Source organism: Erpetoichthys calabaricus, chromosome 1 (genome assembly GCF_900747795.2).
Source record: "Erpetoichthys calabaricus chromosome 1, fErpCal1.3, whole genome shotgun sequence".
Taxonomy (NCBI): domain Eukaryota; kingdom Metazoa; phylum Chordata; class Cladistia; order Polypteriformes; family Polypteridae; genus Erpetoichthys; species Erpetoichthys calabaricus.
This window is the reverse complement of record NC_041394.2, coordinates 329,281,153-329,295,165: the sequence shown is the minus strand read 5'-3', so window position 1 is coordinate 329,295,165 and position 14,013 is coordinate 329,281,153. Positions and strand designations below refer to the sequence as shown.

Genomic DNA, 14,013 nt, shown 5'->3' with positions numbered 1-14,013 from the left:
CAAACACTGCAACCAAGCTCCTGCCTCACTGGGTCACATGTTCTGGGCCTGCACCAAACTAACATCATTTTGGACAAAAATTTTTAAGTGCCTTTCAGACAGCCTTGGGGTCACAATCCCTCCTAACCCATTAACAGCTGTGTTCGGTGTTCTTCCGGACGGACTTGAAGTGGAGAAGGACAAGCAAATGGTGATTGCATTCACTACACTTTTGGCACACAGACTTATTTTGTTAAATTGGAAGAATCCTAATTCTCCTCTGATAAGTCAGTGGGAAACCGATGTTTTATATTATTTGAAATTGGAAAAAATCAAATTCTCAGTTAGAGGATCTGTACAAAATTTTTTCAAAACCTGGCAGGATCTGATCAATATTATTTTAGAATAAGAAGAAATAACTATTACCGCATTTAATTCCCTTCTCCATCTCTTATTTACCTATATATTTATTTCTCCCTTTCTTTTACTTATTCTTGTCTTATTAAAAAGCCCTAAGCAATTCTCATTTAGCTAAGCTCTCCTTCTCAGGGGTGGGGTTTGATTTGACTTCAATTTTGTTTGGTTATAAATTGATCTATTTGTATGGAATGATTACAATAGAAATTAATAAATTAAAAAAAAAAAAAAAAAAAGGGGGGGGGTGGGGGTGGTTTAGGAATCTACCAAACAGGCTAATAACAATATTAAGACAGGCTGATATAGCAGTACACTCATTTTGTAGGTAATGTGCAGAATCAATTAAATAGGCAAAAAAAATGTTAGGTTATGTTGTAAATATGTTGAATATAAATTGAGGAGCGTTATACTTGGACAATATTATGCACTACTAAGACCGCATCCCGGAGTATTGTGTGCAGTTCTGGTCACCACACTACAAAAAAGACATAGCAGCACTCAAAGCTGTGCAGAGAAGAGCAACCAAGGGCATCTCAGGATTTAAGGACATGGCCTACTCTGACAGACACAACAAATGAAACGTGTTTAGTCTCGAGCAGAAGTCACTGCATGGGGACCCAATCCAGGTGTAGCTGTCACAAAATATATGTGTGTATATATATGTAAATTTAGTGTTTGAATTTGTAAAATATATTTTGTAAATTATATTGTATATCATATAGTTGTGGTACAATCTTATTGTTGATAATAATTGCTTTTCTAATTGTAATTTTATTTATATTCAATGTATTTGTACATAAGTTTGCAAAGTTGGTCTGAATGGAAGGGCGCAGTGGTCACATGATAAGGTCGGAGGTGGAGCGGAAATGCACATAGGGACACGCTTAATGGACACTGAGCTGTTTAGTTTTACTAAGATAGAAGAAGTGAAGTATCAGAGAGACTGTGATAAAGACTCCTGAATTTCTGGTCAGAAGGCGCACACTGTATGTTTAATTTGTTATCCTGACACCTGCGTAATTTATTAATTGTTTAATTTACTAGTTTTATTGTATTTTAGTTTTTCACGTTGTTTGAGATTGGTAAAGAGAGAGAGAGCAAATAAATACTCTTTAAACATCAGTCGGAGCGTGGTCTCATCTGTACCAGGAGAAAACCTTCAGGAGCAGCTACACCAGGTCTTCATAATTCTCAAAGGCATTGATAAAGTAGATGCTGCAGAAATCTTTCAACTTATTGGTGAATCAGGTACTCAAGAATACATCAGTGGAAACTAAGGGGAAGTACATTTAGGACTTAAGCCAGGAATGCAAAGAGTTCTGGGAATGTGGAACTAACTGCTGAGACATGGAGTTGAAACAGAAGCTTTGACAGCCTCTGAGAAGTGTCTGGATGAGATAAGCTAAACAAACAAGCCTGATGGACTGCATGATCTCCTCTTTTTCTTCAGATTTCTGAAGTTCTTAACAAGAACTCTGTCTCTTATCAGCCTGTGGGATCTGCCTTGGCCTGTGGCTATACGGAGGAGAGATCTTCTTTTTTTATACACTGTATAAGGTTACAGCAGATATTTTTTAATTCCAATTTGTTTTTTCATCACACTGAGGGTACAGATTTTCATGGATTTTATGTTCTCAGTTTTGTTTGTGGGATTTGCTTGTTTGGACTTTTCCTCATGTAGGGTGCTCATTATGGATCAGGTCAACATCGGACATATGCATAGTAGCCCAAGGTTAACATTTATTCCAACAGGCTTTTCATTTGGTAATTTTCCATATGCCATGGACACCATCTGGTAGTGGAACTGCTTTTGGACAGTGTTTGTGTTTAGTTGAGTGTCATCATCTTGGGATATTGGGAGGGATTTGGCAACTAACTTCAGGGTAAGTAAATAATTATCTTTTTTGTGATGATTTTGTTTGGGCTGGTCAAAACCACTTTCCCCATGCACATATGGAAACATGGTATGTCTGTGATCACAGTGATAAAAGTTCGACCTTGATCGGTCAATTGTTGTTTGTTGTCTTCTAGAAATAAACATGGCCGCTTCAGTCTCTGTTTGCTCCAAAGAAGTGAGCCTTTTTTTTGGGCTGAAGGTGTATCAGGTACCAAAATCCACAGAAGGCTTTCTGTACAATATGGAGATGGTGTTTTACCACTACAGAGAGTGAATTAATGGATTGAGAAGTTCAAAAATGTTTTTAGAGGTGTTAAGCACATAGAAGAAGTGGTACACCTGTCCATGTTCATTTCCGATGACAACATCGAGCAAGTTCATACTTTGAACTTCTGACAAACCGATGAGCGACTATCATGAAATGGCAAATCATATACTGTATACAAACTACTCATGGTTATGCAAATGAAATAAGTTGTGCACATCTAGCTAAGGGACTAACTAACAACATTTTTTTTCAGGGGCATAAACAAACTTTTAGAAAGCTGGACCAAGTGCATTGAAAAGCAAGGGGACTATTTCAAAAATAATTTGTCTGTTGGTTCTCCACTATAGTTCTAATACATATTAGAAATAGAGTGTGGATAATTATTGACTTATCCTTGTATGTGTCTTGTGTTTGCAAATAGTTTTCTTTTGAAAATTATAACTATTGTGGCACACGGCCGGGGAGGGAGCATATCCAGAGCATTACCTCCCCCAGAGCACTATGTGGCAGCCCCCCTGGGTTGCAGTGGTGCCTGCAGACTCCCACAGGGCTCCACAGGAGCTGGAGTTTGATACAACCCTGTTGGGATTCGTGGGAGCCACCAGGGGGTGCTGCAGCTGCTGCTGAGCTCTTATGGGCAGCTCTTCTGCCTCACCCGGAAGTGCTGCTGGAAATGCGTCAACAAGCTTTATAAAAGGCGCCAGCAGCCTGTACTCTGGGAGCCAGAGTCGGGTGGGAGAAGACGAAAGCTTGCCAGGTGGAGTGGAGGAAAGAGGAAGAGAAAGAAGAAGAGTTTTGTGCTGTGCTTGGTGACTGTGTTGTGCTTGTGGGAAATGGGGGAAGGTGTTTCCCACGAGGAAAAATAAAAATAAAAACGTGTGTGCTTGCACTTGTGTCTCTGAGTCTGTCTGTGTCAGTTTTGGGTGGCAGGAGTGCCTTCTGCAGGCCACACTACATAGATGTGGAATTTTTGTCTCAGTGTTTTGGACCACACAATCTGGTATCCTGGCATCCTCATAAAAGATAAATAAAGTAATGTTTTAACAGTGTAAGCCTAGGCACCTGAGGACTGCTACTACCTGTTATAGTAAGGCCATGATGGAAATGAATGCACAGTTAGAAAGGGATTTGAAAGGATTAACAACAATATGGAAGGACAGACAAGATGTGTGAGAGAGCTTTCCCATCCCCATTGTCCACTGTCTGCACTCATCTTCAGGCAGTAGGCAATGGCTCAAGGCTCTGTTGATGATGCCCTTGAGGTTGACTGCCATTGACTACACACTGTATTTGGACTAACATCAGAGCTCAGCATGCTGCCAGCCTACTGTGGACTGGAACTGGGTAATATTCAATAACTTGGGGAGATAACCATCACAACCTTACATACAGTAGATAGCAAGTGTTTGTTGTGGATGTCATCGCCTATAAATTACTTTCTTCTTCTCATTTTTTTATTTTCAAAGTCATCCCTCACTACCTATCCTTGCTGATGCAACCTCAGCACTCTTCATTGGCCATTCATGCTCCCAGACTTGCCACTGATGACAAATCTGCTGCAGTCCACACTACACCCTTAACTGACTGTTGCCTTGAAAGCTGATCAGATATACCAATGGACACCATGTTTGGCACTTCTCTTTTTAGATCATTGCTATGTCTTAAGGTGGGTTTTTGACCAGTGCCAATGACCTTTAAGTGTGGTCTGCTCTGGGCTAATGGATCAATGCTTACTTCTGACTTTAAAGCCATTTTTCTTATTCCCATGTTACCTGTATATGCCACTTTGTATTTCATTTGGGACGCTGCCGTTTTATTGTCACAGTGAGCCCAAGGGAAAGGAGAGTGAAGTGTAATTGAATGGAGCACTCAGAGAAATCTAACTTTAGAAATAGCAGCTGCATTTCCAGAGTGAATATATCTGCCAGGAGCTGAGTGCCCACACACACAGAGGCGGCCCTTGATTTTGAAGTGACTGACTACATTCTGCTTAATAAACCCTGTGGAATGCCAGCCTCACAAAATCCATCAATGCAACACTTGAAGTATTCAGACATCTTGTGTGTGATAAAAATTAAAAATCACCCATGAATGCTGAATTTGGTGTGGTGGTAGGTAGTGTGTTCTCTACTGGCTGGAAACAACTCAGTCCTCATCATCTAGGCGTGAGACTGCCGGGGAGCACGTTTTATAAAATGGAAAAAATCAGATTATAGATGGTGGAAAACATTTTGCGATATTTTTCACTGTAGAAAGGTTCTATATACACTAACATTTTGATTGATTGATTTTATAGGACTTAGCAAGCCGATAATCACACAGACTCACTTCTACTGTGACATTTTGTAGTTTGGCATCCCTAGTGCCTGCAAGGTAAAGCACCTGCTTACTAACAGAGAGAAGGTGCAAATTAACATGATGGGCACAGTCAAAGTGGCAGAGTGTGCCTTAGGTCAGTGTTAGAACGGCGGGAGGCAGTGTTTCTTTTCTGTTATGTTGGAGACAGTGGTATTCAGTGTTGGGAATGCAGGTACGTGGGGAAGCTATGCAGATATGGAGCATTAATGGGAAGAATTGATTAATTAATTATGCATGCGTGGTTGAGAATTTGCGTGACCATCCCTCTTTAACAGTTCCATGTGTCAGTGATCGCAGCACTAACACTACAAGATACAGTATAAAAAATGGAGTAAAGGCAAAGAAGGGAGAGAAATGCTAGCAATAAATACGGAGACTGGTATCTTTGCAGCCTGAAATCTCCACCGTGGAGATCCAAGTACGTGGAGTTGACTTAATGGACAGTCGGCATCATTTGGGTCAAATAACTCTCCCATAGTGCAACCAGGTGGAGCTCTGGAGGTCTGCAGCTAGACTCTATTGGAACACACTGGAGTCAGCTCCACCTACTTGGAGCTCAAGGGTGGAGGGTCTGTCCTCCAAAGATATATACTCTGAGAATAAGGCAAGACTTGATGGAGAAACAAGACCGATGGAGACAGGGAGAAGGTGCTGAACTCTGAGGGAGGTCATGTTCTTGTTATAGAATTGTGCCTTCCCGGTAGCGGGGCCAACCCTGTACCATTGTAGTTAGTGGTGGGGAAGAAATTGTGGTCTTGGAAACTTTCTGCAGGTACCAACTGGAAGTGGCAGAGGGTGAACCCAAGAGTCCAAGTTTCAGAACGAAGGACGTTTCTGCTGATGGGAAGCCAAATTGACACAGTGCTTGCCTGATGGGAACTTGTGGATGTATTGAGCAGAGAGCATTAGCTCCCTGGGAATGAGTTCTTTCATGATTGTGGCATGTTATCTAACCCGAATCTACATTGATATGATATAAAAAGGCAATACCCCTCCCTTAGTGATACGGCGGTAAGAAATCACATAGGAGAAATAACTTAGCTCTGTTTAATGACGGCTTACACTGCATAACAGACGAAGGAAACCAATGGCAGAGTCTACCATTTTCGTTGCTCAGATGGAAGGATTTTCAGGACTGGATGACGTTATCTCCCATCCGTCCGTCGGCTTCAAAAGTGTGCCGGGCAATGTTCCAAGGCTTTATACTCTTTCTTCACATGCAGGCCCCCACTTCGGTGAATCATGCCATTCCAAACAAGGCAATACAGTTTCATGCTGACTTTGACGCACAAAAATAGTATACAATGGTCCTCAGTCTGACTGCCCGTTTCCCAGTTGTCCCTATCTGTCTTGTCTTATATTATAATGCTTGCCTAGCAGTTCTTATATGGTGAACCCTTGTGTTAAATCTGGCACTGTGTCCACTGTGCATGTGAGTAGAAAAGGGCAGATTTATAAGATATATTTGCATATATATATTAAACTTAAGCTTATTACAGTGGGCACTTTGAATCCAAGCATTGGTGCGAGGATGGATCTTACAGAGGGAGTATGGAGCCACTAGAGTTCCTCACTTTTATAGTGGCGAGGAATGTGACAAAGCGGCCGTTTACAGAAGATGGCTGCTTTGTGTTTTTCTATTGATTTTATAGATTTTAATTATTTATGCGACACTCCTGCATTGTGTTTTTAATGGAGCATTATTTAAGGCTGCATTTTAACTGCACCACAAAAGTGACAACAGTTGTAGTTGTTTATCAATAAATTTACATTTTGCACTTTTTTCACCCGAGCTTGCCTTTGTATCATCACTTGCCCTAGTCCATCCTCAGTTATGACTATCAATGTCCCAGGTGATGGAATCAGGGTCATCTTAACTTATGGGCACTGGCTGGGGGTCCCCAGAGCATAGAGGCCCAATATCTTTCTGATGCCTATGTATGTTTCTGTTTTGCTATCGAAACAGGAGCCCTAGCGCACTACTTTGCCCCACTGCCTATGATGCTGTTAAGATGGCCCTGGATGGAATACTCCCATGGCAGCTGGAAGCCGGGATGTCACATTGGGAATTTAAGAAAATTAAAATGCAAGATGAATCTAAAGGAATCTGTGAACGAGTGTGTATGTGTCAGTCAGTCACGTTGGTGTCATCTGTTCTCAGTACGAACGTAGCAAATGGGCTCAGTTAATATGCTGGGTTTACTCCAATATCATTCCAGTTATCGTAATTCATTTTTGATTAACGCACAACCTTTCACACTATACATCACGACAAGATGCTGCACAAATCATCTCAAGATTTACAGGACTATAAGAGAATTAAAACAGAAGATAACTCACTCCTGTGGGTGGCACTTATTAGCTTCTGAGATGCAGATGATGCATCTGAAGTAGAGCTATCACGGAGTGAACACTAAGGAGCACTTGGAATGATTTGCATGATTTTCTCCTTCTCATACTAGTTCTTGCCTTCATACATCACCACAGTAAAGCTGCTTCTGCTCTCTAGACTCTGCTGTAATGAAGGCTATAATACTTCATCCAGTGGTCTTATTACACCCATTAGACTACAGGATGTGCATTTGACTTTCTTGAGCCTCTTATCTTCATGTTGTGCTTTATCATGTCATTTAGTAAGTATTGATCTGTCCCACAGTGTCTTGCCATAATTCCCTTGAAACATCTGAAGGTTAAAGATAATAATGACCTTTCCCAGGATTCTCTTCTGCTGTATTTGACAGACAGCACTCTAACAATATTAAATTAGTCCTTCTCATTTTACACCTAGCTTAGCTCATCCCCGCTCACTTTAGTGGCCTTATTTCTGATCCGCAGGCTCATCTACAGATTTGTGTCAAGAGTGCCTGACTCCGTCAGCTTTCAGCGGAACTGGTACTGTGCCAAAAGGCCTTTGTCAAAGGGAGCAGGAGGTTAGTTAAAACCAAAATTGAGAAATGCGGCACAGAATCCCAAACCCAGGTAGCAAAAAAGAAGCAAAAGAACAGGTAACCTACCACAACAATGACATCCTGAGAAGGCAGAGGTACATTTTCAATCTCCAAGTCTTCATCGGTCCTCGCTAACAAATTGACTGTTAGATCGTTGGCAGCTTTCCGGAAGGATGTCTTCAGGAACAATTCTGGCCGTAGTTTGTTGATCCTTGCAGTTGAGGCTGAGTGGAAAATGTTTCTGGGTTTATCAATATCATCCAGACCCAAGGCTCCATCACTGTCCTCGGTATCCTGATAGAAAATAAATGGCTTCTTGGGCTCATGCTGATGAACTGTCCCGAAAGGATCATCATCTCCAGAGAAGCATCCTGCAGTGAAAGAGAACATGTGCAAGTTATCAACAGTGAAGTTGTCACTTAACCTTAGAATTTAGCTAATAGACCTTTGGCTTAATGGTAGCCCTGTCTCCACTTCTGTCAATACTCAAGCCCACTCCTTTCAATTTTTTTGGTAAATTTGGTTCATCTGAAGTTGACTCTCCTTTACTGCAATGCGTGACAACTCAGCCTTATGAAGTCCGATTGGAAGCTTTGACTGAAGTTGATCACCGTGACCTCTCGAATGGAAAAAAGGCTCTCAAAAAAGAGCTGACATGTAAAGTGTGTTATGTTAAAGGTGCAATATAATGCAATAGCTAAGTGTATTTTCAAAACACGTTAGCCTAACTTAAGGTCATGGAGGCTGCAAGCAAAAGAGAAACCCCAGTGCAAACACAAGTGTGCTATAAAACAATGCATTTAATTTAATTAAGTTCAACATGAAAGGAAATTACAGCCATTTCTGAAAGTTTGGGAGACTCTTTCTTTAATGATAAAATGCATGTTTAATCATACTTTGCTTTTTTATAATTGAAAAAATTCAGACGTGAACGTCAGTAGGCTCTGTGACCTAGGAACCAAGTTACCCAAACTACTCTATAACATTTCAGTAATTATTTTCCACTCTGATGAAGATCTTTCTGATCATAAAATTGGTCATTACGATAGCAACTGACAAGAAGAATTCATAATTAATTGCAGAATTACGGTATTTGAGGGTTCCTCTAGAGCACTGGTCCCCAGCTCCAGCCCTGGATGGCCCCAGTGGCTGCAGGTTTTTATTCTAACCTTTTTCTTAATCAGTGCCCTGTTTTTGCTGCTAAATAACTTCTATTGAATTAATTTTAATTGACTTATTTTTTTAAGATTTGTTCCTCTGAATTGCTTCATTTCCTTCCTTAAATGGTACCCAAACAGAAATGAAATGTGAAGTGAGGAAACCAACAGAAGACCAACTAAGTCGGGGCCTGACACTCCAAGCAATTTCACTCCAACCAGTTCCTTAATTAGGTGCAGAGTCTTGTCGTTAATTAAACCCGTTCTTTAATTCCATGCCTATTACTGCTCACATTTCTAAAATTGTTGATTTTCTCTTCTCTAAGGGCTCTGTTAAAATTTTTTGGGGACCTGAGTAGATCGACATTCCTGAGACCTTTACCTTTCTTTATTTTCAGATATTGTATGATTGACAATGTTGGTCATGTTTTCTTAGTAATGTTTTGGCTCATTTTCTATCTCATTATTGTTTGGTTTCTAATTAAGGAAAAGGAAACAATTAAGGAGCTTGAGTCTTCGCGATCAAGTCTAATAAAATGAATTCAAAACAAGTTAATTAGCAGTAAAAACAGTGTACTAATTAAGAAAAGGGTTAGAATGAAAACCTGCAGCCACTGCGGCCCTCCAGGACCAGAGTTGGGGACCCCTGCTCTAGAGTGACTCTTTCTCTTGCACGATTTGGCTCAAAAACTACTCAGCACATTGTCATCTCAGAACAGGCTTAAGTTTCGAGTTTAGTATTTTTCCATCCAGCCATTTCAACTCTAGACTGTCCTCAAAAAACTGTGAGACACACAGACAGACACACACCCATCATTGAGATATCAATGTTTTCGGTATTAGGGGACCCTAAAAAGTCGAGATCGACTGAAAACTGGAGATCGAAATTGTTGACGAATCTAAAGCTTTTGCTTGCTCCTCCCCCATAGACGATAGGTTATGGTGTTGGAGAGCGCAAAGCAAAAAAGTACAAATTGTCGCCAATTTGAGAATTTAGAAAGTTCAGGTAGCAAAACCTTTTACCCAGTAAACAGAAATGGCGCAGGTGCAAAAATAAGTAACCCCTTTAGTTTTGTGATATACGTCATAAGGCCAGTTGGATTGATGACAGACTGTTAAGCAATTAACTGAGCTAACCGATTAAATTGAAGGTACACTAGGATGTGCTAGCAAACAGAAATAACTTCAGAAATGTCACTCATTGACTATGTCTACATGACTAGCAGCATGTCTGAACTAAGGCAACATCAGCAAAAGCAGATGAATGCTCCTCAGTCTGGACATCTCCATAAATGTACTGTTAGACAGCCACTGCACGCACTTTACAACAACAACACTGTCACAAAGAGGATGCCCTCCTAAAATTTCACCCAGGCCCAAAAGAATAATCTACACTATATATTTAAAATCCTAAACCTAAAAGTGCAACGATTTTGTGTGATGATTTTATGTCACATTTTTTGTCACGCTTTAAATTGGGCTTATTTTTAAACCTATATATTTATATGTTTGGTATCATTCTTTTCAGAATTTATTGAACTTTAATGTGATGTTGTTAGATTTTCAGATTCTTATTCTGTTTTTAAATTATAAACTAAAAAACATCAAGAACTCACGTCCTGTGAGACAAGACTTTGTGCCAAGAGATTTAACTACGTCCAGGAAATAAAAGACAAAGAGTAGGACAGCTGCTGTACAGGCTTTTAAATGTTCGAAGCGCCATGCGAGATGCAGATCACGCGGCACGGCAGCAGCAGCAAGCCAACAGCTGATTGAGCAAAGAGGAGGTAAAAAAAAACTTCATTTTGTTTCCCATTGTATCACCGCTTAAGAGGGGGTTTCGGAAGAGCAACCGCATTTTCTTGGGGTGCGTTCAGGCCCCCTCTTCAAAACACTAGTGGCAGAGATGCGAAGTGGCTGGTGCACAGCGCAGGCCGGGTGGGGGTTGAAGAGCGAAGCGAGCAGGGGTCGAAACCCCTAGTAATAATAATAAGAGTTAAATAGTAAAGCTAAAATAACATTTGGACTGGAGATATTCAAGCCTCCAGAGTGGCCCCTACACTATTAAAAATAAAATTAGTTCTTCAAAGTGATACCATAGGGGAGCCATTTTTGGATTTCAAAAGAACCATCAGTGCATGCTCCCAACCTCATCCTCCTTCTTCATTGACATGGAGTGTTCCAAAAAATAAAAAATAAAAATAAACATAACCTTTATTAAGATGTATAATAGGCTCCATAAATACCCACAACTAGATGATTACAGGGGTTCCTGATTTAAAGAGGACTCGTGCTGCATGTAATAACACAGGCTAAAGTTCAGGTTAACTTGATCTGTTAGTAACCTGCTAGATTGTCTACTACACTGCTTCTTCAATGGCACTACAGTAATCCCTCCTCCATCGCGGGGGTTGCGTTCCAGAGCCACCCGCGAAGTAGGAAAATCCGCGAAGTAGAAACCATATGTTTATATGGTTATTTTTAGAATGTCATGCTTGGGTCACAGATTTGCGCAGAAACACAGGAGGTTGTAGAGAGACAGGAACGTTATTCAAACACTGCAAACAAACATTTGTCTCTTTTTCAAAAGTTTAAACTGTGCTCCATGACAAGACAGAGATGACAGTTCTGTCTCACAATTAAAAGAATGCAAACATATCTTCCTTTTCAAAGGAGTGCAAAGCAAGCAGTCAAAAAAAAAAATCAATACGGCTTTTAAGTATGCGAAGCACCGCCGGTACAAAGCTGTTGAAGGCGGCAGCTCACACCCCCTCTGTCAGGAGCAGGAAGAGAGAGAGAGAGAGAGAGAGATAGCAAGAGACAGATAAAAAAAATCAATACGTGCCCTTTGAGCTTTTAAGTATGCGAAGCTCCGTGCAGCCTGTCCTTCAGGAAGCAGCTGCACACAGCCCCCCTGCTCACACCCCCCTACGTCAGCGCAAGAGAGAGAGAGAGACAAAGTAAGCTGGATAGCTTTTCAGCCATCTGCCAATAGCGTCCCTTGTATGAAATCAACTGGGCAAACCAACTGAGGAAGCATGTACCAGAAATTAAAAGACCTATTGTCCGCAGAAACCCGCGAAGCAGCGAAAAATCCGCGATATATATTTAAATATGCTTACATATAAAATCCGCGATGGAGTGAAGCCGCGAAAGGCGAAGCGCGATATAGCGAGGGATCACTGTACATGGTTGTTTAATGGGTTGTGTGATTCCTTGACATTGCTTTAGACATGTGCAGAGGAGAGATGCTGGGTATATTGAGAGAAGGATGCTAAGGATAGAGCTGCCAGGCAAGAGGAAAAGAGGAAGGTCTAAGAGAAGTTTTATGGATGTGGTGAGAGAGGACATGCAGATGATGGGTGTAACAGAACAAGATGTAGAGGACAGAAAGATATGGAAAAAGATGACCCGCTGTGGCAACCCCTAACAGGAGCAGCCGAAAGAAGAAGATTTTATTATGTTTTAATTTTTTTTTATTTTTTATTAGTTGTTAGTGTTACTTATCACATTTTTTTTAATTCTATTATAACCCATACTATTGTACTCTTTTAACATAATGATTTCCATTAGGTGCTTTCACAGAAAATACACAAGGCACCTATTGCAATAGCCCATGCCTGTCTGCCTATCTGTCTGACTGTCAGTCCATATGAAACAGCTTTGCAGCAGCAATTGGATGAATTTTGCTGAAATGTGGCCTGCTTATTCTTCAAATCAATTTGACAAGAAGAGATCAGTTATCTCAAACATAGCGAGATATTTCAAACAGTTCATGCTGTACACAGTTTTACATTTGCAAAATAGCCCTTTGAAAAGCATATGCAAATTTGCGAACTTGTCTGTGTTGAAACGAAGAATCATTCTGTGTGACTCCAGCTATCAGTTAGTTTACTGTATCCATTTTACCTTGACAGCAGTTAGACCAACTTGTATATATTGTAGGTTTTGCTGTTTTTCACCTCCGATGACTGCCACTGAACGCAAACATAACCCCCGAGCACAAATTAACGACATACCAGCAGACTGCGCACACGGGTAGGAAGTCGATGTCAGTAGCTGATTGGGTGCACCCGACAGGCTGCCTGAGCATGCGCAGCTTGAGCACAGGCAAAAAAGAACAAGTGCGTGCATCAGCGCCACAGTCCTCCCGATGGTTTGATTCAAAACAGGTTAGTTAAGAGATCTTCATCCATCCATCCATTTTCCAACCCGCTGAATCCGAACACAGGGTCACGGGGGTCTGCTGGAGCCAATCCCAGCCAACACAGGGCACAAGGCAGGGAACCAATCCTGGGCAGGGTGCCAACCCACCGCAGGAAACACACAAACACACCCACACACCAAGCACACACTAGGGCCAATTTAGAATCGCCAATCCACCTAATCTGCATGTCTTTGGACTGTGGGAGGAAACCGGAGCGCCCGGAGGAAACCCACGCAGACACAGGGAGAACATGCAAACTCCACACAGGTCGGACCCGGGAAGCGAACCCGGGTCCCCAGATCTCCTAACTGCGAGGCAGCAGTGCTACCCACTGCGCCACCGTGCCGCCCTTAAGAGATCTTTTTAACCGTAAAAGTATGTACTGCATGTAAGGAAAACAAAACGCCATCACTGTCACACTATAAATTAAATAAATAACATATGTCAATTAATAAAGGATTCTGTGGGGTGTAAGCCGTTATTCACAGAGTAAATAAACATTTGCTTAGTATTAACGTTACACTAAATAAACCTCCATTATCTGCAGATGATAATGACGAACTACTGTATTTCACTAACACTGTAATTATAGTTTAACCAGTTGACCCAGTGACAGGGAAAGTCCCAATTTAATGCTATGCGTTCCGATAAAATATCAAAATGTCCAAGTTTTAACACACTTTCCCACCTAATAAAGTTTTTCATTGCTGCAGACGTCGTCACAATACATTTACAACAGCGTGTGTGAAATTCCAAGGGGCAACACCGCTTTTTTTAGGAAC

The 14,013-nt window shown here is 41.2% G+C and overlaps 1 protein-coding gene and 1 long non-coding RNA gene across 2 annotated transcripts in view; one reads left to right on the top strand and one right to left on the bottom strand.

Annotated features, from left to right (window-relative positions):
* The window catches only part of LOC127527920 (uncharacterized), a 247,273-nt gene that overhangs the window by 88,650 nt on the left and 144,610 nt on the right, over nt 1-14,013 (top strand). The gene's annotated exons all lie outside the window — the stretch shown is intronic.
* The window catches only part of LOC114666093 (receptor-type tyrosine-protein phosphatase R), a 237,432-nt gene that overhangs the window by 199,035 nt on the left and 24,384 nt on the right, over nt 1-14,013 (bottom strand). Inside the window, exon 2 of the mRNA XM_028820833.2 lies at nt 7,934-8,238. Within this exon, the coding sequence (XP_028676666.1) occupies nt 7,934-8,238 (305 nt within the window). The remainder of the gene's footprint in view (nt 1-7,933; nt 8,239-14,013) is intronic.